This window comes from Sarcophilus harrisii, chromosome 1, assembly GCF_902635505.1.
Source record: "Sarcophilus harrisii chromosome 1, mSarHar1.11, whole genome shotgun sequence".
Lineage (NCBI taxonomy): Eukaryota > Metazoa > Chordata > Mammalia > Dasyuromorphia > Dasyuridae > Sarcophilus > Sarcophilus harrisii.
This window is the reverse complement of record NC_045426.1, coordinates 13,536,521-13,564,065: the sequence shown is the minus strand read 5'-3', so window position 1 is coordinate 13,564,065 and position 27,545 is coordinate 13,536,521. Positions and strand designations below refer to the sequence as shown.

The following is a 27,545-nucleotide window of genomic DNA, read 5'->3' as shown; positions in this document are numbered from 1 at the left end:
TATATATATATATATATATATATAAATATGTATTGGATCTCTGAAAGCTGCTCGCTCCTTTTCTGCTCCACTGTTGCCAACCACACGTTGACTCAGTTTTTCTTCTAAGTTGGCAATAAACTGTTCCCACTCAGAAATTCTCTAAACTACTGCTATCAATTCTTCTGGAAGTCTTTTTGCCTTGAGACTGCACTTTTATTGTATATGAAGATTTAGCTAGGAGAGCATAAATCTATGATCAATCCAGCACTCTGAGCCATACATTGACTTCATTACTCTCACATCCTGTCTCTTCTCCTTACAATAACATCACCTTTTAAATGCCAATGTTTGCTGTGAAGGTGCATTTATGAAGGTTTGTTGCATTTCGGTATAACGAAGGCATTTTGGGTGATGAGAAGTCATGAGATGCACAAATCTTCAGTAGCAAGTGACCATTGCTACTTTTGTTTCCAGTTCCATTCCTCTGCCCTGTCTGGTTGTTCGACCCTACTCTGCCATTAAAGTCACTCAGAATTACAAGCTTGTCATCTTTTGGCACATTGAAGATAAGGGTGTCCAGGTCTTTATACAATTTTTCTTTGACCTCAACAGGGTTTGTTATGGAACTAGCACAGATAATGGTGGAATGGCATTTTCCTGCGAGTGGCAATTTGTTGTCAGAAGCCTGTTGTTCACTCCTTTTGGTAGGCATTCGAGCTTATGACTAGATTAATTCTGATCACAAAACCTACACCAGCTTCGTTGCACTCCCTTGCACTTTGGCCACGCCAAAAAAACCTGTATCCAGCTCCGACTTCTGAAGCTGGCCCTCATTCACCGGCCTCATTTCACTCAGGGCTGCTATTCGGGTGTGATACCTACTGAGTTCTCTCACCACAACAGTCGTTCATCTTTCCAGTCTACTGGACTTTGTATTGTCTATAGTATGTGCACATTCCATGCACTGATGGTGAGTGGAATCAATTCTGTAGAAGTTTTTGTACTTTTATTTTGTATTTTAACCACAGGGTGGGGGGAGGGGGTCCTTGCCTATAACTTTCTGTAAGTAGACAATTTTAGGGCACCTTTTCTAGCCCCTTCCTCACATCAAGGTGTGAGCAGTGTAATCCTTAAAAGGCTGCCAGACACCCTGGGGGCTGCCGAATCCCACCGCTGTTTCCCGTGAGCATATGATCAGGGCTGCCTGTGTGCAGGGTTGTGACTATAGCTCCTAGTGTATCTGAACCTGCTGCTTCATCATTTTCCCATTGCCACAGGACTTTCGGGTAAGTAAAAATAGTAAAATGATATGGATAATGTCTTTTGATCCGTGAATAAATTGGATTTAAATGAAGCAGTTTCATGAAGTCATCGGCTTCATTCTCTCTGGTAGAGTTATCACCAGACTCTGTCAGGACAAAGTCAAGACAGCTGGTGATGGTTTAGGAGGCAGTGGATCCCTTTAGTATCTGAATGAATTCTAAGCTGCCTTTATGGCATAGTCTTCTTATTTGCCCATTTCATCATGAAAAGTCTTTAAATGTTTGGGATAGAAACTCTCCAAGTTCACCAAACAAAAAGACTAACTACGAACTGATCATTGTTATAAGAAAAAGAGCTTCCTTGGATGCCCTCAGATCTTCTGGTTCAGATGAACCTGTTCAGGATAGGAAGTCCTGGCAAGTATGATGCCATGGAATAGTCTCTGGGAGCTTGTGGAACATAGATTGGAGATGCTCTCATCCTTTGGCTACAAAGACCCAATGCTTTTTGGATTTCCTTTTATCTCATTGATCTTTTCCTCTTTCTGTTTCCTTTGCTTAATCCAGATGCTCCTTTCCTAATCCCGCATGGCAAATGATCTCTAAATGTAGGCATCTAAATGGGACAGTGGGAGAGTACTGAACTCAAACAAGTCTTGAATTCAAATTTTATTGTACTTACTAACTCTGATTTTTGAGTCTGCCTCAGTTTCCTTGCTTGTAAAATAGGAATAGTGATAGCACCTACCTCTTCCCATGATTATTATGACTATAACCTTATAAATATATAAATGATAGCTGTTATTATTATTATTCCCAAATATCTGCCCTTCACCCTTTTCTCTACTCTTTCCTTTGACAAACTCATTCATTCTCTAAGCTTCAGCTCCCATCTTGACATAGAGATCTTCCATATTTCTCTGTGCTCCTTTTTCAAACTATAAGTTTTCAAACAATTTTGACTGCCTACAGATGAAGTCACAGTTTCTATACCTTATAATGATATTCTATTATGTATCCCAGGTACTAAGCCAGGTGTTGGAACTAACACAATAATAACGGTTATATTAATAACAATTCATATTTGAATAATGGTTTAGGGTTTGTAAGGCACTTTATAAATACTATCTCACACAACCCTAAAAATTTATTATTCTTTCCACTTAACCAATAAGGAAATAGAAATAGACAGAGGTAACTTGCCACAGGTAAAGTCCCACAACCAGACAGTTTCTGAGGCCAGATTTAAATTCAAGTCTTGCTGAATCAGTGCTCTAACCACCATACATCTTAACTACATCCAGGGAATGGTAAAGCACTCTACAAATATATAAGTATGTATGTATCTATATCTACATGTATACACACAAGTATATATACATAGATGTATATCTATGTATATATTAAAGAATTCCATGAACTCTTTTGGTACAGAACCTAGAGATTTCCCTTTCATCATTTTACAGATGCCCCAAATGAAAAATCTTCACCTGATTTGGAGGAGCCATTTCTAACGCCACATTTGGCTCATCATCATCATCATCATCTTCAAGATCAGATTCTGCTGTAGCTATAGGGACTGAGATCTCCGTGTTGCTATTGATCATGAAGTTCCCAGGGTCATTAACAGGGCACATGGCCAACTCCAAGGCCAGCCCATTGGGAGCTGGGTTGTCTTTGACCCGTCCAACACTGGTGAGAAGTTGGGTGGTCATGTGGTTTGGGGCCCTTGATTCTGAAAGGGCCATTTTCACCATCTGTTTCTGTTTCTCCTCTTTGGCCTTCGAAGTCCAGAACTTTCTGCCCCAAAAGTCCCGAATGGCCTGCCCTACAAGATGCGCAAACTTCTGGATTCTGGCCAGGGCTATCTGGAGATTGTTCAGCTCCCCATCATCTTCAGAGGCTAAATTGTCGGCACTGAAAGAATTCAGTAGCAAAGCAATGAACAAGTTGAGGACCTGGTGATGAGAAAGGAAGAAAAATCAAATGACACACCAAGTTATGGAATCCCTATGGATGGTGCTTTCTTCAACTATAAAAGGGAAAGAGGAATTGTTGAAACCCTGAATGTGAATATTGGGATAGAGTCCAGAGAGTTGCTAGGACGCCCCTGACACAGCTTTGCAGCCCAGGAGACGTGTCTACAAAAAGGAATGGGGACCCCCTTAAATGGAATCTGGCCACTTACCACCAGGTTCCCCAGCATCATCACCATCAAGAAGACGACGAGACACATGTAGGGCCCGTTCACTTCCATACAGTCCCACATGGTCTCTATCCATTCTCCACAGAGGATCCGGAACACGATGAGGAAAGAGTGGAAGAAATCGTGCATGTGCCAACGAGGCAGCTGCCCCGTCTCTTCACTACGCAACCGCTCGTAGTTGTCTCCAAACAGCTGTTTTCCGACCACTGCGAAGATGAAGACGATGATGGCCAGGATCAGGGTGAGGTTGCCCAAGGCTCCCACGGAGTTGCCGATGATCTTGATGAGATTGTTCAAAGTTGGCCAAGACTTGGCCAGCTTGAAGACCCTCAGCTGGGGAAGAGCAAAAACATGGTGGGGGGAGCTGGGTTATTCAGTGTCTTCATGATCCACTCAAATGCCCTTAAATCTTCAAAGAAATCATTTTCCTCAAGAGATAGTGGACTGAGAAAGAACCAAATTTTGAGATCTGGGATCAAAGCTTTACTTGGCCACATACTTAGCTGTCATGAATCAACATGAACCTCAGTTTCCTCACTTGTCAAATGAAGATAATGATGTCTGATTAAGTGAGTAGATGCACACAAAATGCTTTGAAAACTTCAGAGTGGTTTATTAGTATCAGCTTTGTTATTAATCCCATTGATCAATCAAAAATCAATTAATAAGCTTTCATTAAAAGCCTATTATGTGCCAGGCCCTGTCCTAAGCACTGGGCATTTAAAAAGAGGCAAAAGACAGTCCCTGATCTCAAGGAGCTTACAATCCAATGGAGAAGACAACATGCAAACAAAAAAAGACAAAAAAATATATATCCATGATAAATAGGAACTAACTAAAAAAAAGAGGCAGTGGGATTAAGAGTTTAGGCAAAACTTCCTGGACAGTATTGGGCAGCTGAAATAGAGTTTTTAAAAGTAATAGCCTTTGGGTCCCTGTCTTTCCAGTCTGATTTCATGTCCCTCCCCCTTTACACAGTCATCCTTATAGTCAATATGGTGGCAGGCAATCTCCTGCTCATTTTATCCCATATGTGTGCCCTTCAGACAACACAGCCCTGCCACCACTTCTATCTCTTAGAATCCCAGATCCTTTCAAGGCACAGCTCAGGCTCCGACCCCTACTTGGGACCTTTTTCATTCTTCCCAGCATCAAGCGTTGCTCTTCTTCTGTGTATCATGATCACTCATCTGGGTGCATGTTGCACACTCCTGGTGGGTGGGCAGAGACAGGACTTTGCCTTCATATCCCAGTGATAAGTATGATGCTTTGTATACAGGAGTCCTTTAATCAATGTCTGTTGACATGAATTCTGTCATCTTTTAGAAAATTTTGACTGAGTGTGGATCCCAACATCGTATTTTTGCTTTTTTATTGTTTGTTTGCTTTTTGTTTTTTCATTTTTTTTCTTTTTGGTCTGATTTTTTTTTCTTGTGCAGCATGATATTTGTGAAAATAGAAGAATTGAACATGTTTGACATATATTTGATTACTTGCCATCTGGGGGAGGGAGAAACAATTTGGAACCCAAAGTTTTGCAAGGATGAATGTTGAAAACTTTTTATGCATGTATTTTGAAAGTAGAAAGTTTAAAAAAAAAGAAAGAAAGAAAATTTCTCTCAGGCTTAACTGGCCATATATGGCATCAAGTTCTATGACTTCAAGTTTCCAGTCTCTGGCTGGGGGATCAGAGGGCAACAAGGCTGGAGTTGTGGCCATTCTGTGGGTCATTGGCTACCTTCTGTTCCAAAAGCGCCCCTTACCAGCAGCTGTCTGGTGATTATGTGCTTTGGGGTTTGGGGTTGATTGGGGAGGGGGAAAGGGAGCTGGCCAGGGTCTTTGGATGAGTCAAAGCAAATTCATCCCCCGCCTGGCAGAAACAATTCAGAATCTAAGGCCCGAATCTCTAGTTCGGATCATCGATTTGGGACTGCAGGGAATCTTAGATATGTTTAACCTCAGTCCCTCATTTTCATCAGCATCTGTCTGTGAAATGTTCTCTGAGTTCTGAGCACTATGCGTGGGATACAGAGACCAGGTTCAAAACCTTTCCTTGGGGAAGCAAAGGAAGGGAGGAGAATGCTGGGCGAGGTCTCAGAGAGGATTCCAGCTCTGTCACTTCTACCTGCGTGGCCAATAATAGACCAGTCACTTTCCTTCACTAAGCTTCAGTCCTTCACTAAGGTTCAGTCCCAGCCAGGGAATCCCCTGACACTCACTAAGTGTGTGACTCTAAGGGGGCTGCTCACTCTCCCTAAAACTTAGTTTTTTCACCTGAAAGGAAAGGATTATGGGGTCCTTCACGGAGAGTGATCAGGAGTCTTTGAAGCTGCTGAGCCCAACCCCCTTGTTTGACAGACAAGGAAATGGGAACCGTTAGGATAAAGACATCATCCAAGGTCTTGCAAAATTGGAAGGGGGAGAACTGGGATTTGAATTCAAGTTTTCTGACACTCCGTCTAATACCTATTCTACTTGAGGAGGTGGTTCTAAGGTAGGTGCTTTGAAAGCCTCAACCTGCTGCACAAATATGAACTATTGTTATGAATAATTAGCATTTATAGTTTGTGAGGGAAACTGAGTGGCTCAGTGAATAGTGTTGGGCTTAAAACCAGGAAGATTCTCCTTCATGAGTTCAAATTTGGCCACAGATACTTACTGGATGTATGGTCCTGGGCAAGTCAGTTAACCCTATTTTGCCTCAGTTTCCTCATCTATAAAAATGAGCTACAGAAGGAAACGGCAAACCAATCCAGTATCTTTGCCAAGAAAACCCCCAAATGGGGTTATGGAGAATCAGACATGACTGAATAACAAGGTTTGAATATATTGTTACTTGTAATATTTGTTAGTTTATTATTTTTACATTTTATTATTATTGTATTTATATATTAATAATAACTATATTATTATATTATATAATTATTTATTGTATTATATATTATATAATATATAATTATTAGATCTCATTTTCAATAATATTATTTTTCTCAGGGTCAAGGCCCAAGCAAAAGTCATTCTTCTTAATTTTCCAACCACAAAAATGGCTATAGCCTAGTGCAAGACAAAAGTACAAAACTGAGTCTGAAATAGCAGCTTCCCTGACTGAGGAAAGCCAGTGTCCACTCCTGTGAAAGCCATGCAGAAAGATAGCGGGCTCAGACTAGAATGGGGCTGCTGTCCTGGAGGGGAGTGTCCCCTGACTCTGGGAAGAGTTTGCCCCAAATCCTTCTGAGTGAAGGGCAAGGAGCAGGTTCCATGGTGGAAACCAACCAGCCCCAACTTTCCAATTCTTCCTTAAGGTCAGAACAGTAGCAATATCTGAGACACAGCAAGGACTCCATCTAAGTGGTTCCATCCCCTGCCTGGTAACCTGATCTCTTTCCAAGGGTGAAGGTAGCAGATGAGGCTCTGACACCCAGGGGCCCTTCAGGCAAGATGAAGATACAGACCCACTATTTGTACTTCCTCCGGGTTTCTCGCTCAGAGACAACTGGAGAAAGTCTCCATAGGTTGTATTTCCTGGGTATTTCCCAAACACTGGGATCTTCCCAGTGTCTGATTCTCAGTCTACAAACAGCCAGAATTTGAGAGGTGGGTGGGACCTTAGTGGTGACTTAATCTATTCCATACATAGAATAACCTACATCAGAAAGGGTCAGTCAGCCTTGCCTGAAGATTTCTGGGCCCTCCCCACCCGAGGCAGAATAGCCCAATGGCTCTAAAAGCAAGGAAGTTAGCCTGCACCTCAAGCCTAAATCTCCCTCTCTGCAGTTCCTGTACTGCCTTCTGGGACCAAGCTGAGCACGACTAACTCTTTCTTCATGTTGAGACCTCATGTAGGCCTTTCAGGAACTTGGTAAAGCCTTAGGAACTCTGCTCAGAACAGTCATTTTAAATGTATAAAATTTAAAACAACAGAATTACTAAAAAACCTACTTATTTTGGAGTCATTCTCCACATATTAAAACAAACCCAAATTCATGGATCCTGTATTAAGAACCCTGGATTTAGATCAGTGCCTTTATTCTAAAGATGTCTGGGCACAGTTAATGGCACAATGGGTTCTAGACTTTAGGGCTCCAGACGCCATGGCGCAGAATCCTTTATTTGCCTTCCAAAGCCCTTCCCAACCTGACTCTATTTGCCCTTTTCAGGGAGAACAATATTACTGATAAATTATATTAAAAATTATATTAAAAACTTTTCTTGACATATTCTACATTCTATTAAAGCTATTATTATTCTCATGTCCCTCATATTTGAATTGATGGCTGAGATATAATTCCATGGATATATTAATGGTCAGCTAGATGGTCTGGAGCCAGGAAGACCCAGATTCAAATCCCACCTCAGACACATACTAATCTCTTAGTCTCTTTCTGTCTCAGTTTCCTCAGCTGTAAAATGGGAATAATAATCGCCTCAACCTCCCAGGGTTGTTGTGAGAAAATATTTGCAAGTCATTAGCACGGTGTCTGGCGCATAGTAGGTGCTACAGAAACATTATTCTTGTTATTACTGTCACCCCTTCCCCAGGAGAGTGGGAGTCCTTTGAGGGGGGAACAATTTTGTGGGTTCCCCCTCCCCTTGCACACCCAGCGCCTGAGGCACGTTGCCTCTGGGATACAGACTTGTAGAGTGGAGATGAGTGACTTAAATTGAATAAAGGGGCATTTCCCAAACTTCCCGAGAAGAGCTCTCACCAATCTGAAGGAGCGGAGCACCGACAAGCTCGCTTTTTGGGGCAGACCCAGCTCCACCAGGCTCAAGGTGACGATGACGCTATCAAAGATATTCCAGCTCCTTTGGAAGTAATAGTAGGGATGGAAGGCGATGATCTTGAGCACCATCTCAGCGGTGAAAATCACTGTGAAGAACTGTGGTGAGAGAAGAGGTTTTCAGTCAAGTTGGAGCCTAAGCCATCTTCTCCCTCAGGACCAAAGCTGAGGGTCTGTTCCCCCATATACCTTCCTGCTTAAACTCCCTTCGGAATAGAACAGAGTTACCAGAATCCTCAGCCTGAAAGATCGACAGAGAGACTGACAGCGGAGGTGGGATGACAAGGTATTCCGTGTCTGGACCCACCTGCCTTTGCTGGGCTGTGTGTGGGCAAATCACTTTCCCTCCCTGATCCGCTGATATATTCTCCCACGTAGGTATAAGTGTATAACCACACACACACACATGCTTATACATGAGCCTGAATAGTATATCTATTGCATGGATACACATTCATATATCTCTATTGTATATATATATATATATATATATAGATATATAGATATATATAGATATATGCGTGTGTGTATGTATCCATACACTAGATACACAAGCAAGTATCTTATATGCACATTTATTGCATGGATACACACATATCTATCTGTATATCCCATGAATCACAACATGTATCTATTGTATATCTATATACTTATGTATATCCATATACATATGTTTATACATGAGCCTGAATATTATATTTATTGTATGGAAACACACACATATAGCTCTATTGTATATCTATATACATGTGTATATCCATACACATGTTTATACATGACCATGTATATTATATGCACACGTGTGGATAAACATGTGTATGTTTCTATACATACTAGTGTGTTTAAGGCAGCTAGGTGACACAGTGGAATGAGTGTAGGACTTGGAATCAGAAAGTCATGAGTTCAAATGCTGCCTCAGATGCTAAATGAGTGACTGGGCAAGTCACTTAACCTCAGCCGGCTTTAGTTTCCTCATCTGTAAAATGGGGATAATAACGATACCCACTTCCCAAGTGGGTCAGATTCTATAGAAATGCACTGCAAACTATAAACATTATATAAATTCTAGTTTTTCATATGGCTGTATATTTGTATGTGTACATGATGCATATATACATAATCCACAATACACACAAGAACATGGAAGGTCCATATGAAAGAAAGCTTTGCTCCTGATGGGGAGAAGGAGTGTCTCTAATTACTCCTGTTAAGAGAAGCTGTGTCTGGTCCACTACTTAAACCTCCTCAGTGAAGCACAATTAATGAGATAAAACGCAGCAGATGAACATTTCTCTTGCCTCGCTTATGGCCTCCAGCCCGACGGGCCATGTATTGAATTTGGGCCCCGTTCTGCAGGTGCCGGCTGAGGAGACAGGGCTGGGTGATAACCCGCCATCTCCATCACTAACAACAACAGCTTCCGTGAGGCCCTTTGTCCGGCAAAGTCCATCACATGCATTATTGTGTTTGGGAAGTCACGCTGTGGTTTCTGACCTCAGCCCGCTTACTGCCATCTGGGTCATGGAAGGCAGCGAAGGCAGAAAAATGAGAACCAGTGAGAACCCAGAGGTCGATGCAGAGATGCAGGGCGGAGGTGAGAGAGTTCCCCATTCTGTTTGGAGAGGAAGAAGTGGAGCAAAAATGTGCACTGGAAAGCAAAGTGAGAACAAGGGACGGCATATCATGGCCGACATGGCCCGCTGATGCCCTTGAATGAAAAATTATGGACCAGAGCCCCTGGAGAAATGGGCAGCAATGAGAGGTTGCAAGCTGCCTCCCTGGAGGGGGCAGCTCCATTACTGAAGTGCACTAAGTGCAAGGCAGGCAAAGGTATTTTTTCCTTATACTGCGATGGAGCTGACATTTGCATGATTCCTTGGAGAAGGATCCCAAAGGATCTAGCACAGTCACCAAGATTGTTTCCAATCCTAAAATAATAAAATTTGGAGCCAGAAGAGACTTTGAGACTCACTTAATGGCTTGCCATCAGATGGATAGCATATTGACAGACAAGGCAACTGAGGCCTGTAGAAGTAAGATGACTCACCCAGGTATACACAATTAGTGGTGAAGAAAATTAAGCCCAGCTCCCTTCCTGGCACTTCAGTCACATGAGCCTGTCACTCACCTCATGGCACAATCTGAATTTTGCTATTCCCTTTGTCTTCAGCATTCCACCCTACCCACTTTCTCCATCCTCCTTCTAGCTCCTGCAATCAGCCGCCTCGCTAACTAAGGGTCTCCTCCAACCACCTGCCCCCGACATAACCTTTCCTCAATGGTATTTCCCATTCCTTCCATCAGCTGAAGTTTGATGTTGCCCCTTTTCCCACTAGTCGGTTAATAGAAAATATGATTTACTATATTGCCTGTTTGGAGCATCCAAGAAAAGGATGGGGTCATATTATAGTGCTCCATGGACATGAACAGAGTGTTGGCCACAATGCAGAGGGTGACGATGAGCTCCGTGAAAGGGTCCATCACGATCTTTGAGATCAGATCCTTGAATTTCAGCCAGGTCTCACAGCATTCCCAAATCAGATACTTCCGAGCAAAGCGGATCCAACAAGGGGGGCACCTCTGCTCAGATTCTTCAAGTTCTAAATAAAATAAGAATCGACCCATAAGCGCTCAATTACATGTTAAAAGAAAAAAAAATTCTAGTAAGCACAGAATGGAAAGAAATGCAGACTCTGAGCTAGGAAGGACCTCATGTGGGGTTCCAAATTTTTAAAAAAGCCCCAGGGATAGAAATTCCAAACATCCCTCTCCCCCTGGCCCAGGGTTAAATAATCACAATATTTAGAAAGTTCCTCTCTATGTTTCACTGGATTCTTTCTTACTGCTTTAATGAAGACTCCCAGCCCTTTCTGGAACTATAACATTAGAGGGGAGGATTGAGTTATAAAAATGTTTTAAAGATTTGATTAAGTTGTCCCTCAGTCTTCTTGTATCCAGGATGATCTCTTCCAACTTTCAGCTTTGCCTTAGAGAACCATTCCATCAGCTCCATTGATCTTGTCTGGATTATTTCTGGTTTCTCTATTCAATGTTCAGGATGGGATCTCTGAAATTCATCTCACTAAACTTTTGCTGGCTTTCTTCCTGCCTTATAGAAGTTAGAGTTAACTCATCACATATACAAACATGAGTCTGTAGACTTGGTCTTTGGAACTCTTCATCTCTGTACCACTCAAAATTCACTGACCAGATTTTGTTCATTTGCAAAAGCAGAGAAAAGGGAAAAGGAAGGGAACACTTCAGAATGACTGTTCAGATTTCTGAGTTCATAAGTATTTCTATGGAAGAAACACTTGGAGAAAACCTAACCCTAACTAACTCTAAATGTTTATTAATTGATTAATTATTGTAGTTATCTAAATGACTTTCCCAGTTAGTAAGTTCAAGAAGTAGAATTTGAATCCAAATATTCCTGACTTCAAATCCACTGCCCAATTATTACAGAAGAAGTGTAATAATTCTTGATAAGGTTTAGGTTACAAGTTCTTAACCTAGTGTTCTAAGACTGTTTTTAAAAATATCTTAATAACCATAATTAAATATAAATGTCTTCCTCTGTGATTATATGTATTCTATACATATGCATATGTATGAATCCATATACAAATTTGAAGCCTTTAAAAACCATTATTCTGAGAGGGGAAATCTGTGTGGACTTCACTACTCCCAAGGGATCATCCCAAGGGATGATAATGTCATCCCTTATCTGCTTGTCTTCTATATCCAAAGGGAGAAGACATAGAAAACCAGCTTCCAAACCCAAAATTTCCCCAAATTTATATTTTAAAAATCTATTCCTTTACCTCCTGAGGAACATTTCTAAAACCCAAAGCCGAGCAATTAGCTGTGATTTATTTGAGGATTTTTGTCCATTATCCACAGCCCACTGGCTGCTTCCCCTGTCATGAACATGGAGGAAAGACCAGCTGCAGAGTGAATGTCCCACAGGAGACCATATCTGTTGTCACATCTCATGGGGGCTCAGTCTCCTTCTTCCTCTGGGGATTTAGGTCTCCTGCTCCTATCTTTCCTTTCCTTTCAGTCATCATTTGGGAACAGGTATATTTCATAATCCCAGCTCCTGACTGTTCTCAACCACCTAATTCAGTCACTCCAAAACAGTTTTTCAAGATAAATCAAAGTTTTTGAATGATAACAACTGACATTTATTTAGTACTTTAAAATCAATGAGGCACTTTAGGAGACAAGCCTCATGGACACCCTTTAAGATTTATTTGGCAGGTGTGGTAACCAAGGATTTGAGAAGGGTAAGGGAGGTTGTCCATGTTCTCACACAACTGGCACGTGTCAGAGTCAGGGTTTGAGCTCCTGAACTTCTTGAGGTCTCACATTGGCACTGGGTTCTCGACATTGCAACACCAATGGAGAACAAGCTTTGGCTAACTGGTTCTATTGGGGACTTTCTGGATCTGTTTTCTAGATTTCTAGCATTAAGGGTTATATTTCTATCACTCCTGTAGTATCACTTATTCTTTATTCAGAAATCTCTACAGTCCTCTAGTCTCAGTTTTCCATCTCTTGGACCTATTTGTCCAAGTGGCTCATCTCTTGACCAAGATGCCTTCAGACCTTCTAATCCTCCTTATCTGTTTCTCTTTATATATGAGTGCCCTTCATGTTAGAACATCTGCTAGAAATTCTTATGCCCGGGATATAAAAGCTATACATTAATCACACATTATTCCCAGAGCAAGTGGCACAAATTCTGTTCTCTGTTAATATGAAATTAGAAGTGACATGAGAGGAAGCCTATTATTTCTGATAACACGATGCTAAATTTGTCTGTTTCTCTGCTCTCCAGGAATATAGGACCCTCTAAATTTGGTGCCCTAGGACAAAGGTCTGATGGCCCTGCCCTAGTAATTGCTTTGTCTCTTGTTCTGGATTCCTGTTTTACTTTCAGATGTAATTTTAGGGTTTTTTTTCTCTATTTTTGTCTTTATATGTCCCTTGTTAGGGGCTAAACCCATGATTTCCTTGATGTAAGAAACTCCCAATAAGAAAATTTACTCTATCACTGTAGATTGGCAACTATTCTATAGCTTAGATTCTCAGGAGAGTGATTTGGGTCCCTGAGACGTTAAAAGACAACCAGTATGGGTCAGACACAAAATTGACCCCAACTTTGAATCCAACTATACTATATAGTTGAATACAACTATACTATACTGTCTTGCTGCTTTGCACATAGTAAGTACTTAATATATGCTTTTTGAGTTGAATTCAATGGAATCTCCATTTCTCTTGCTCTATTCTTGTTAGCCAGCTCTGGGTCCTTATAAAGTTAGCTCTTCTCCTAAATCATGCGGACATTTTGCCTTCAAGAAATGACTCTGGCCTTAGTCAAGTATTTCTAATATCCCAGTGTGGACTGATGGGGGTGGCTGGTGATAAACTTCCATAAAGATGTGAAAGATAAAGCCACATGGGCAGGATGAAGCTAACTTTGGTGGTGGATCTTAGCAAGGACTGTAACAAAAGCAATAAAGAGAATATATTAAAGTGAAAGACAGTTTACCCTCAAGGACAGAGGTAATGATACTGACTACACTCACTGCCCTTTTCACTCGGAATGGTTCATCGCAATACTCTGCAGACAAGGTGTGGGCTGCCAAGGTGTTCTTCTTTCTGGCTTCCTCAGAAGTCTGTGGACATACAAACATGCAGTCAGGGGGGAGCCATCCCATGGGACTCACTCAGCATCATCACTGGTAGGGAAGGGTGATGTAGATGCAAATTGTAGGGGAAAGATGTAGAGGGGGACAATAGAAGGGTGGCTCACACAATGTGGCAACCAGGCTTCTGAGACACTATTGGGGAAGGAGGGGGTGCTAGGAATAGGTGGGTGGGAGGAGCTGTATTCTCTGCCCTGAAACTCCTCTCCTTCTCATTGGATGGCTTTTCTTGGAACCCCCATTTAAGGAGGGCACCCAGACCAGCACACTTCCTCTGCCATATCCCTCCCCACCCCCCATTTCCCTTTCTACTCCCATTTTCAGCTTTTTAAAAAATGTGTTATTCCCCTATTAGAAGGTAGTAATCTTTCTTTCAACTGGCTTTTGTATTTCCAGCATTAGCACATAGTAAGCACATAATAAACATGTGTGGAATCGACCAACTTGGAGATCATCCAGTCCAGTCCCTATTATAGAAAGCATTCCCGAAATTGATGGAAGTTTGGACTGGCTGATTTTTGAGATCCCTTCCACCCCCAGGTTTCTATGCTTTTCCTCAGTTTTACAAATGAAAGAATTCCCCAAAAGGGAAGTGATTTCTCTAAGATCACACAACTGGTGAATGGCCAACCAGGATAAGAATGCAGGTGATCTGGTGACCTCAGTCATATCACTTTTTCTACTTTTTATCTGCTTTATCTAGACTTTCTATGATATGGTTTTCAATAGCCAGTGTCCTAGTGGATCTGAGACAAATAGTTTGAATCTGAGTCACAAAGTGGATATTGAAATCCTGCCGAAATGTGAGGGAAATCTCGCTGAGGATGCACCAGGAAGTGAAACCAGATCTATGAGGGGCCTCGGGATCATGGAATGTGAAGGACAATGAAAGAAATTAGAAATCATGCATCAGAAGAAAGGATGGGGTAGGAGTGGAGAGAAAATAGGGTAGTAGTCTTCAATTAACCAAAAGATTGTCATGTGACAGAGGGATTTGATCTATTCTTCTCACCTCCAGAGAAAAAGAATCAGGGCCAATGAATGGAAGTTTCAAAGAGGCAAATTAAAATTTGATGGTGAAAAATTTTCCTAATAATCTGAGTTATCCCAAAATTGAATGGATCATCTCATAACAAAATAGGTTTCTTCCCTTCCTCCATTCAAACTCTAGGCAAAAAGTAAGATAGCCATTTGTTGAGGGTGCTGGTGAGGGCATTCTCATTAAACATGGGGAGGGACCAGATGGCCTCTGAAGTCCTATCTCTCTCAAAGAGTCTTGGGTTGTTCCATTCTAAATCCCAGACTAACCAATACTGGCTTTCCCCTCTTACCATATCTACTTTTCCAGATATTTCGATCTCCCCCGAAGATGTGACATTCCCAGATATGGGGTCTCCACCAAGCAAAGAAGGCTTCCCATTGCATTCCCCAGGGTTGCTTTGCTCTTTGCCGTCTTGCCTGGAGGTGGGCATGGGAGACTGAGATGAAGCGATCCTTTGGTTTTGCATACTCAAGCGTCGCCCCATATGTGCCAAAAGCAACGACCCTCGACGACTCTCATTGTCCTTACTGGTGGTTTTCTCATCGTCAGTAAAGACAGAATCCAGACCATCTTGATTCTTGAGATTAAAGTTTCCATAGCTGTACCTTCTCTTGCCTGAATTGCCATTGGGACCATAATTGATGCTAAGGAAAGACTGGGTACCATCCCCAGTGGAAAAAGGAGAAAGCCATATTAAGAAAACAAAACAAAGAAAAAAAAACAAACAAAACAACTTACAGAACAACAGAGCCATCTTTAATTGAAACTGGCCTTTTCTTATTTCCTGAGAAATCTTTTGCCCCTGACAATCACCCCTTCTCTGGTGTCAAACTTAATTTTCCAAGTAACTTATTCTCTTACTTATTATTGTTCCAGGTTATATTCCAGGCTCCAATGACTCATAATTCTATGATTTTTATGGGAATGAGCATTATTGCCGTATAGTATTATAATAGTGCAGTGTGGGGAATAGGGAGCTGGCTTCAGAGCCAAGAAGTTTCATTTTCAAGTCCTTCCCCTGACCCATCCTGGTTGTAGGTCCCTAAGCAAGTCCCTCAACTTCTCAGTTCCTTAGGCAACTCTTTGAGGCAATAAACATTTAGATGAGCTATGAATTTGTATCAGTGAAGGATGTTTCCCTACGAGGATTTCCTTGTGCTGTTAAATTACAGGTAGAGACCAAAAAGGCATAAGGAACTACACTGCTAGGTGCAAATTTGATACAAAATCAAACAGGATTTGGCTTTCTCCTGAGGCTGGCTTCAAGAAGCTTCCATTTGGAAACCCAGGCTTCCCTCTATGTTACAATGAGGCATCTGAAGCTAGATATAGAGCTGGGAGGGAGCAGAGAGGCCATCAAATCGAATCCACTCATTTTATAGAAAAGGAAACTGAGCCCCAGACTATGGAAGGGACTTGTCCAAAGACAGAATGCTAAGAGGAAAAATTGATTTTAGTGGAGTCCAGTTAAATATCTTTCTGAAATAAAATGATTCTGTGAGGGTATTTATTGGGGATGGGGGTGGAAGTGGACAGAAAGAGTTGAGTGGTTTGTGGTTTTTCAAACATAATTCTCCATTAAGTATGAGGAAAAAATTCATAATTTCCAGTGGGGATAGTGGAAGGTACTGGCAACTCTATTAAAACCTGATTATCCTAACCTTTACTTCTCTTATCAGACTGTATTATAAATACAGGAGAGATATAGGGATATAGGATATGGGGGTTCAGTAGGCTCTTCATGGGGACAACTCAATCACCAACCCATCTGCCAAGATTATATGCAGCAGTGAGGATCCCAGGTTTCAGCTTATCAGGAGAAAAGACCCACAACAAAACATCAAAAGAAAAGAGGCATGGATTCCCAGAACCTCAGAGATGGAGAACACGTTCTGATCCCTGGGCTGGATTTGAGAAAAGTCAATTTCAAAGGGTTTAAAGAAATTATAAGCAGGGTCTTATTTCCTAAAATTAATTCTACCTGACAAATTAGCTCAAAAAGTTTAAGAAGCTCTCAAGGATGCATTTTCAAAGACAAAAAAAATTATACAGGACAGGAAAAAGGGGAAAATAATTTAAAGAGACTGATGTAGGGCAGAAGGAATTTATCAACCAATTCAGATTAAGCAAGGAGGGGTAATGGAGGGAACTCTTAGCATAGCGTCAAGAATACACAAAGATCTGAGCCTGTGGTGAATGCTAAGCAAGTAAAGGGGCTACTAGAGGGAGAGGAAAATCAAAGAAAGAATAGAATTACTGATCAAAGTGGATGGGGCAATGATAATGGAAGATCAGGTGAAAGTGGAACCACTCAACTTATATTTAATTCACTTCTTTTGCAAAGATGAATGATTTTTATATTGGAAAGAAAAAAAAAACGACTATTAGAGAATTGAAACTCTCAATGAACTCAAGTCACCAAGCCCACAGATGACATCATATGGGATTAAGAGAACTGGCAAACTTAGTTACCGAATAGCCAGAAATCTTTGAAAGAATATATTGAGTAGATTTAGAGTTCAGGATTAGTCACAGGAAAATGTTGTATTGTTTTTTCCCCCCTAACAAATTACTGGTTGACATCTGTAAACTGTTGACTGGTGACCCTGGCTTTGATTCTTGGCAAGAGTCTACAATGCATTATTAAAACGATGGTTAGTAAACATAGAGAAAATGAAGTACTGAGCACAAAGATAACATGGCTTTACTTAGGACAGGTCATGTCAGACTAATCTCTTTTACTCTTTAGATTGGATTACTAAGAGGGGTGTGTTGGAGCAAGCTGAAATGGCTTATGAGAATGGATGGTTTAATTGTTAGTGTGAGGTTTTCTACCTCCTAAAATGCTTCAATGCTATCAAGGGCAAGGCCAGCATGGGAATTTGCTCACTTGTGCTTGATTGTTACAATGGTATTCTTTTCTTCCTTCTTTTCTTCCTTCCTTCCTTCCTTCCTTCCTTCCTTCCTTCCTTCCTTCCTTCCTTCCTTCCTTCCTTCCTTCCTTTTTTCCTTCCTTCCTTCCTTCCTTCCTTCCTTCCTTCCTTCCTTCCTTCCTTCCTTCCTTCCTTCCTTCCTTCCTTCCTTCCTTCCTTCCTTCCTTCCTTCTTTTCTTTCCTTTTCTTCTTTCTCTTAGTTGTTAAGAAGGAAGAAAAAATGCTTGATAATTGAAAAAAAGTCTTAAAATTAAAAAAATAAAATAATAGTTTTGATGAACTGTAAAATTATATTACTAAAGACAGCATAGTGGATGACACAATGGAAAGAAAAAAGCAATTTCAATTATGGAATTGGAAAAAGATCTGGCAGCAAAGCAGACAAATGTGGTGAGTATATATTAGATCAGAGAAATAAAATTTAAGAATCACAATTTTTCTTGAAGAAAAGAAGCTGAACTTTAGATTTTGTCATTATACAAGAGAATCTTTCCTCAAGTATTAAAATGAATAGATTATAAAAAGTTCTCAGAATGTTAAATGAACCCCAAATTAAAATCACCTAGCTATATCATTATTAAGCCTCAGTATTATAAGACAAAGAAAGTGATCCTACAAACAGCCAAGATAAAAGTTATTACATATTAAATAGTCATTTGAACTTCACAAAATTGAAAAATAACAGTAGTTGAAATATTATATTCAGAAACATAAGGGGGAAGTTTCAATTCTTTCCTGCCCCAGGTCAGGTGATATCATCACTTGATAGAATCATGGATGATAAAGTATTAATGTATTGAACAAGTATGAACACTCTCATCTAACTCTCTACAGTAAGAATACCCTTTTCTTATGGTATCAGAATGGGCAAGGTCTTTGGCTATCCTAAAAGTTGATCAAACCCCTGAGGGTTTTTAAAGGGATGGAATGAACACAGTTCCAGCAGGAACTCTCCCAAGAGTCACCCAAACTCTGGTGGAAGTTGGAGAATTTATCTTTCCTCTTCCCCCATTCCCTATTAATAGCAGAATTACTTGCTCAGAATAAGATTCTCTTTTCAGGAATTGGAAAATAAATCTGAGATTTTTCTGGGCCACCTAGAAGATCAAAGGGATATAAACTCTTCAGGAGGCAGAAACAGAGAAATCCTTTAAAAAGTTTAAAGGCTTGCTATGAACTAAAAAAAAAAAACAAAACAGTTTAGCTTTGGCATTTAAGACTCAAGATGTGGAAAAGATGAGAACCTGGGAATTCCAGGACTGAGTCACTGGAAAAGCAGAGAAATATACTCTAGCAGGGTTATTTATGAAGACCATTCAAGAAAAGAAAGAATCTAGAGACGCTATTTTACCACAGTTGTGAACTGTCTTGGCCATATCCACATCCAACTTATGGGTATGTCTTCTAAGTATGTGCCCACTTTCTCCAAGGAAAACACATGCCTTTGGGGGTGAGTCTATCTGGGGAAAGTGTTTGGTATCTACTGAACTGTTAGTGCTTTTGTTAAGACTTAATTATATCTATGGGCTGACTATTCAGGGGGAAACTCACTGGTAGAAGATTGTGAGTTACAGTTTTTATGAATGAATAACCACAGTTGATCTTCAGACCCTGAGGGTAGTTGTTGTCTTTTAGTAACCCAACCTATGAGGAGGGGTGAAAGTGAAGGGAGTATCCCAGAGGGGGTGCTACAGAAAGATGAGAACTAGAGAACCCCAAATTAGCCTCCCAACATCCTTTCAGAAAACAAAAGGCTGACCTAATAATCAAGAGAACTTTGAACAATTCACGGTCAAAAAGGCCCAAAGCTGGAGAAGTTTTTGACTGGAAATCAGGAGAAGCCTTCAAACAAACTGGGTCATAAAGCTAAATGCTTTAATTAGCAAGTTCTTTACAATGATGACTAAGTAATTGCTATGTTAATATAATCACCACAAGGAGGGTTAAAAAACAAAATTGTAGTATTGTTTTGGTAAACTACTGAATGACATAATTGGGCTCAAATGAACAAAAGGAGACTATCATTATAAATGGATTTATTATCATCATTACAGACAGAAAAAAAAAAGGGAGTGAAAAGCAAAGCTCTGAGGTGAAAAGGGTGGGAATAATTTTTTAAAAATAAATAAAGGGATGGACTGACCTATGAATTTACTGAGATAAGGAACATCTAGGTAAGAAATTCTCTTCTTTAATGCAGATATTGGATAGACCAGTGAAATGTATTAGTTCACAAGACACAATAGTCAATGACTGACTGACTGACTATGATAATCTAGTGTTTGATAAAGCAAAAGATTCTAGTTTCTGGGATAAGAATTCACTGACAAAACTTACAGAGAAAACTAGGAAATAGTTTGGCAGAAACTAGGTACTGACCAACATTTCACACTCTATACCATGATAAGATCGAAATGGGTTCATAATTTAGACATAAAGGTGATATGATAAGCAAATTAGGAGAACAAGGGATAATCTATCTCTCAGATCTATGGAGAAGGAAGGAATTTATGGCCAAAGAAGAACTAGAGAACATTATGAAATGCAAAATGCAAGATAATTTTGATTACATCAAATTAAAAAGGGTTTGCACAAGCAAAACCAAATGTAGCCAAGTTTAGAAGGGAAGCTGAAAGCTGGAAATTTTGTTTTTTGTCAATGTTCCTGATAAAGATCTCATTTCTAAAATATAGAGAGAATTGACTCAAATTTATAAGAATACAAATCATTACCCAATTGATAAACAGTCAAAGGACAATTTTCAGATGAAGAAATTAAAATTATTTCTAGTCATCTAAAAAATACTCTAAATCACTATTGATTAGAAAAATGAAAATGTGGATAAATGCAAAGATAACACTTCACACTTCTCATATTGGCTAAGATGTCAGGAAAAATTAATGATAAATGTTGGAAGGAATGTGGGGACATTGGAACATTAAGGCATTGTTGGTAGAGTTGTGAATGATCCAGCCATTCTGGAGGACAATTTGGAATCATGCCCAAAGGATTATAAAACTAGGCATACCCTTTGATTCAGCAGTCTCTCCTGGGACCGTATCCTAAAAAGATGATAAGACAGGGAAAAGGACCCATATGTAGCAGCCCTTTTTATATATAAGTAGCAAGAAACTGGAACCTGAGCCCATCAGTTGGAAATGGCTCAATAAGTTATAGTGTATGAACGTAATGGAATATTATTGTTTTATAAAAAATGATCAGCAGGATGATTTCAGAGAGACCTGGGGTGACTTATATGAATCAATAAAAAGTGAAGTGATTAGAACCAAGAGAACATTGTACACAGTCATAAAACTGCATATCCTTTGATCCAGCAGTGTCTCTACTGGGTCTGTATCCCAAAGAGATCATCAAAAGGGGAAAAGGACCCACATATGCAAACATGTTTGTAGCAGCCCTTTTTGTAATGGCAAGGACCTGGAAACCAAGAGAACATTATACACAGAAACAACAAATTTATGTAACCAACTGTGATGGACTTGGTTCTTTTCAACAATGAGGTGATTCAAGAAAATTCTAATAGACTTGTGATAGAGAGAGCCATACATACCCAGAGAGAGGAGGAGGAAAACTGAATGTGGATCAATACAAAAAGAAAATAGATTTAATAAACATATAAACAGAATCATATAAAAAAATCAAGAATGTTGAATTTTATTCCACACACATATTTGAAACATAGAAAAATTGGAATTTTTATAAAAATTGATCATGTGGACCTGGCCATCCTCAGCAAAGAGATCAACCAAATCATTTCCAATGGAGCAGTAATGAACTGAACCAGTTACACCCAGCGAAAGAACTCTGGGAGATGATTAAAAACCATTACATTGAATTCCCAATCCCCATATTTTTGCCCACCTGCATTTTTGATTTCCTTCACAAGCTAATTGTACAATATTTCAGAGTCTGATTCTTTTTGTACAGCAAAATAACGGTTTGGTCTTGTATACTTATTGTGTATCTAATTTATATTTTAATATATTTAACATCTACTGGTCATCCTGCCATCTGGGGGAGGGGGTGGGAGGGTAAGAGGTGAAAAATTGGAACAAGAGGTTTGGCAATTGTTAATCCTGTAAAGTTACCCATGCATATATCCTGTAAATAAAAGGCTATTAAATAAAAAAAATAAAAAATAAAAATTGATCATGTATTACAACACAAAGGAAACATAATTTCTGTCATAAATAAATGGGGACAGAATTCTATCTCAGTCCTTCTATCAAGTAAATGTAATTCTAATCTTCAAAACCATCAGAAAATGAAAACTAAAGGTCAATATCATGTACTGATCTTCTCTGCAGAACTATTCAATTAAATAAGAAACATTCATTATGATAACCAGGAATACAGGGATGATTCAGTATTAGGGAAATGATCAGGATAAGAAATTGTATTGAAAAGAAAAAAATCTAAACCTTTCAATAAATGACTGAAACTATTGATAAAATACCATACTTTTTAATTTAAAAAAAAAACTTAAGAAGTATAGACACAAAAGGATTTGTCCTTATCATGAACCCCTTCCCTCCAACATTTATCAAAAACCGGCATTACAAGTCATGGAAAAATGTCAAAGATTTTTCTACTAAAAAGAAGAATTAGTCATTCTAACTATTCTACAATGGTATGAAATACTAGTTATAGCAAAAAGGGTAAGGTCAAAAAAGTTAAAGGAGTAAGAATAGAGGCACAAATCTTTCTGATTGCAGACAGTGTGATCATAGATTTAGACGCTAAGAAAATTGATCAAAATAATATATTGTTTTTTTGCATTATAGCAAGATATCATATAAACCCACCAAACCTTAGGATTTTTAATATATTTCTAACAAAACAATTAGAAGAAATAAACATTAGGAGGAATACTATATCCAAGGTGTTAGACTTGGGGTAAGGAATGTCTGGGTTCTATTCTGTCTCCTGATATTTATTTGTACTTTATCATGGGAAGGTCACAGCATAACCATCTCTAGAGCTGGAAGAAGTCTCTGAGATTATCTAGATCAACTTCCTCATTTTACAAAAAAGGAAACAGGCCTGGCAAGAGTAAGTGACCTGACCAAGTTGAATTGTCCAAGGATCAGAAGTGGGACTAGTTTTTTTCCTGTTTCATCACACAGCTTCTCACTTGATTTATCTCAATTTCCTCATTTGTAAAGTGAGATATACAAAAGAGCACTACCTCAGGGAGCTGTCATGAGGTACAAATGAGATCATATTTGTGAGGAATTTTGAAAGCTTTGAAGCATTCTACAGATCTCTGTTATTGTTAATGACAAACTATTCAGTACTTCTCCCTTAACTGGCCATAACATACTCAAGTTCTATAAAAAGATAAAAAGAAAACAATTTTAATGAAAAAAATATAAAAATTAAATAACTGGAAAATTAGCTGTGGGCACAAGTAGGTCATACTTATATCATTAAAGACGAAAATCCTACATGGATGAATTGTTATTGTAATAGGTTCTAATTCTAATGCCAGTGGGTTGTTTCATAGAATTACATAAAGAGCTGGTAGTTCTATCCACAGTAATCAATGGGCAGAAATACTGAAATGATATACAAAGGAGGGAAGGAGGAAAAAAGACTTCCACAGTCAGATCTCATCTTCTAAATGAACAGGTATTAGAACTGTTCTAGAGTTGGATTAAAAAAATACAGATCAATACAACAGAATGTTTTAGAAATAGAGCTTTTGATTCTCTAGAACTTCTAGACTGGAACAGGATTAAATAGCATTAAAGCAAGGAATCATTATTCAATAAAACTTGTTAGGGAAATTGGAGAAGAGCATCAGGAAGAAATGGGATTAGATTAACAATGAGTTCCCAATGCATAAAGGATAAACATATTAAAAAAACATATTAGACAGAAGAAAATGGAAAAATATATGCCTCATAAGCATGGATAGGAAGGAAATTCTTGTCTCTTCAAATAATAAAAGAAATAGGTACCAAATGGATAGATAATTGTTATGACAGTGATTTCACTACTAGAATATACACACTGACGATGGTTTTGATAATGGAGGAAAACTACACAAACATAAATATCCGTAGAGGTTTCATTCAAAATAGCAAAACAACCAGCCACTACATAACCCCTTAGAAACAGCCTGTGTTCCCAGTGACTAGGGAATGATGGAATAAATTAGTTGCCATAAATTTATTGGAATCTGTCTTTACCATCAGGAGAGATAGATGTGAAAAATGCTGGGAAGGTTATGTAAAGTAATACACTGTGAACCCAGAGGACCTGGGAGTTTTAAAACTCCAAAGTTCATGGAGACTAGATGAAGTCTAAAAAATTTTTTTATCTTTCTAAGTCTATGAGTCTAAGAATATGAAGGATCAAAGAGGGACAAAGACACTAATTAGAGCAATGGAGACTAGTTTTTGTGAAGAGGACAGCAGAATGGGGAAGACCAAGACTGGGAAGAGATAATTGGGAGTGAGTTGAGGAGTGGGGATGGGGGGTGGAAAACTAGTTTTTTCTCGATTCATCAGAAAAAATATAATAAGATGAAACCAGCCCAAGTTAAAGCCAAGGAGCTGGTGGTCAAACATAAGCAATCTTTCACAAACTGTTTAATTCAAATCATTCCAATCCAACAAACATGTATGAAAATGCTGAATTTACATAGGTAAAGAAAGAAATCCCAGGAAAGGGGGCTTTCCCGCTCAGAGGCTGAAGGGATCTTAGAAATTAGAAATTCTCAAGTCCAACCATTGCATCTTACACAGGAGACTACACCTTCCATTTTATGTAAAAAGGGGAAACAGGGGAGTCTCTTTACCCATCTGCAAGACACTGGGCCACTCTGGTAACCCCCTTTCCCCTATCCCAAGTTTGTGTCACTATTCTCAAGTGCTGAGCTCAAACAAGCTTGTGAAAGATCACTTGAGTATGGTAGGGGTGGGGATGGGAGTGGGAGTGGGGGTATTGAGGGGCTGAATTGTTTTCCCCCATTACACTTACATTGGACATTCAAAAAACCTAGCCAGTTTGTATTACCTATCAGAGTGCTGCCCATGACAATCTGCTAAATAAATGAATGAATGAATGACTTCAATTGCTTGAAAAGTTCTGTGTTAATTTGGCTCCTTGGCTCCTAACTCTGTGAGGGGGCCTCTGTATCTGCTAAGTAACAGAAAAGGGCTTTATCATATTAAACGCTTTCAGAATTCCCCAAGGAAAAGCCTTGGGACTTCATTAATGTTTTCCTCAAGTCGCTGAAAGGAAGAACTCCAATCTAATTGCCTGGATGAAATATTCAATTTAGCCTCATTTCCCATCAGTTCTGCCATGGAGGGGAATTGATGACTTCCAGTAGTCTATATGCCTCACCCTTCCAACTGTCCTCCAAGCAACCCCAGTGGGCTTATGAGTATTTTACTGGCCAGTTTCCTATTACCCTTATATCTCTAAGATCAACTCTATCCCAGCTGGGTGAAAATAAGATCCAGTTCCAAACTGATTTTCCAGACTTTATTTTACCTTGCTTCCCTTACACAGCCTGGGTTCTGTTGTCATAGCTCATGCTTGGAACGTACCCTCTTCTCACCTCTATATCCTCATGCCAATATCCTTCCCTTCCTCCTAACCTAAGCTAAAGTGCTACTTTTTCCAGAAGCCTTCTCTAATCCTCCTCTCTCTCACCTTGCAACATGTTATGTTTGCTTGTCTGTGATGCTGTTGTACCTTCCCTACCTCCCTTCAGTGGAATGTCATTTCCTTGTGTATAGGGCCTAGGATTTCTTTGTTTGCTTGTTTTGCCTCTTTATCTTTAGCACTCAGGAAAAAAGAAAAGAAGAAAGGGAGCAAGGAAAGAAGGAAGGGAGGAAGGAAGAAAGGAAGGAAGGAAGGAAGGAAGGAAGGAAGGAAGGAAGGAAGGAAGGAAGGAAGGGAAGGAGAGAAGAAGGAAAGAAGGAAGAGAGTGAGGCAGGCAAGGAGGAAGGGAGAAAGGAAGGGAGGGAGGAAGAAAGCAAGGAAGGGAGGAAGGGAAAGAGAGAAGAAGGAAAGAAGGAAGAGAGTGAGGCAGGCAAGGAGGAAGGGAGAAAGGAAGAGAGGGAGGAAGAAAGGGAGGGATAGAGGAAAAGAAGAAGAAAAAGAGGGACAGAGGAAGAGTGGAAGGGAGAGAGGAAGAAAGAAAAGGAGAGAGGAAGAGAGGAAAAGAGGGAAAGAGGAAGGAAGAAAGGAAGGGAAGAACACACATTTATTAAATAGCTATTATGTGCTAGATATTATCTTATTTGATCCTTACAAATACCATGGGAAGCAGATGCAATTAATATTCCTTGCAGATAAGGAAATAGAGGTAAAGTTACTTACGCATAGTCACACAATTAGTAAGTATCTGGGGCTGGATTTGAGCTTAGGTCTCTCTGATTGCTGGTGTGGATTCTACTTATGGCATCATTTAGTTGTCTCTTAGCTAAGCATCTGTTAGATGCTTAATAAATATTAGTTCAATTGAATATCAAGTCAATTAGACATTTTCCTTCTTGTGAACTACTTGGTCCATCTGTAGATTAAATTATATTAGATTTATTTTTTGTTCCTCAGAATAATGACCCTCTCCCAACTTGTGACCCTGCCTTTGAGGTTCAGTCAAAAGAACAGGATAACTCAGGATATCAAGAGTTGACTCTAACTACTAGGAGGGCCAGTGTAGGGAAGCACGATTAAGTTTCATCTGCTTGACTTCTGGAAGGCTGAACTGGGGGCAAGGATTGGAACTGGAGAGGGCCAGATTTCTGATGTCATGGAAAGATTTCTAACAATTAGAGTCATCCATAAAAGGAAAAGGTGGCCCGGGGAGGCAATGGGTGTCCTTTCACGAGAGGGATTCTAGCACAGGTGGATACTTAATGAATGCTTGTTAACTGACTGACTAATCATTCTTTCCTGGTCTAAAGGCGTAGGCATAAATACCAACATGATTCCCCCCCCCCCCCAACACACACACACATATATCTGTAGGAAAGGCTTTGTTTGAATGGGTCTTGAAGATCTCTAGTAATCCAGTCACCCAACCTAAAAACCTAAAAAGGCATCTAGAGAAGTGTGCTACACTAACAAAGTCATAAATTTCTGGATGAACTGTTACCATCTTCCTCTGGTGAGGGTAGCTGGTATCTTCTATGGAGTCCTCAGATTTCATTTGATTCATCTTGTTTCTTCTTTCTTTGGCATTTTTGGAGGCTCGAGGTGACATTTCAAAGGAAAGAAGCGAGCTTGTGTCAATCCCCATGGCAGCCAGGACCTATAAAAAAAAAAGACATTGAGACCCTGGACCCAGAAGCACCCATATCAATTACAAGCATCATTGTGAAATGCTTAGGAACCATGGTACATTTATGCTCTGGGCTATTCTGCTCAAAAATTCTTTATTGGGAAAAGAAGCTTGTTAGGAAAGGCAAGGGCAGAGTGAAATAGTCAAGCACACCCACTGTAATAGAAGAACAAATTTCAGAAAACTTACAGGGGCAGTGACTTTGGAAGCCGGATAGTTCACCCCAGGTTATTGTTGGTTTTGTTTGTCCTTTATTCTCAAAAATAATCTTGATCTGCAAGTGAAGTGGATTTGAGG

The 27,545-nt window shown here is 39.7% G+C and overlaps 1 protein-coding gene across 2 annotated transcripts in view; it reads right to left on the bottom strand.

Moving 5' to 3' along the window:
- The window catches only part of SCN10A (sodium voltage-gated channel alpha subunit 10), a 101,593-nt gene that overhangs the window by 33,241 nt on the left and 40,807 nt on the right, over positions 1 to 27,545 (bottom strand). For both annotated transcript variants that reach the window (XM_031952469.1, XM_031952476.1), the window contains exons 11-17: positions 27,063 to 27,218; positions 15,280 to 15,645; positions 13,792 to 13,918; positions 10,593 to 10,831; positions 8,157 to 8,330; positions 3,433 to 3,783; positions 2,735 to 3,202 (exon numbers count right to left, since the gene is read on the bottom strand). In XM_031952469.1, the coding sequence (XP_031808329.1) occupies positions 2,735 to 3,202; positions 3,433 to 3,783; positions 8,157 to 8,330; positions 10,593 to 10,831; positions 13,792 to 13,918; positions 15,280 to 15,645; positions 27,063 to 27,218 (1,881 nt within the window). The remainder of the gene's footprint in view (positions 1 to 2,734; positions 3,203 to 3,432; positions 3,784 to 8,156; positions 8,331 to 10,592; positions 10,832 to 13,791; positions 13,919 to 15,279; positions 15,646 to 27,062; positions 27,219 to 27,545) is intronic.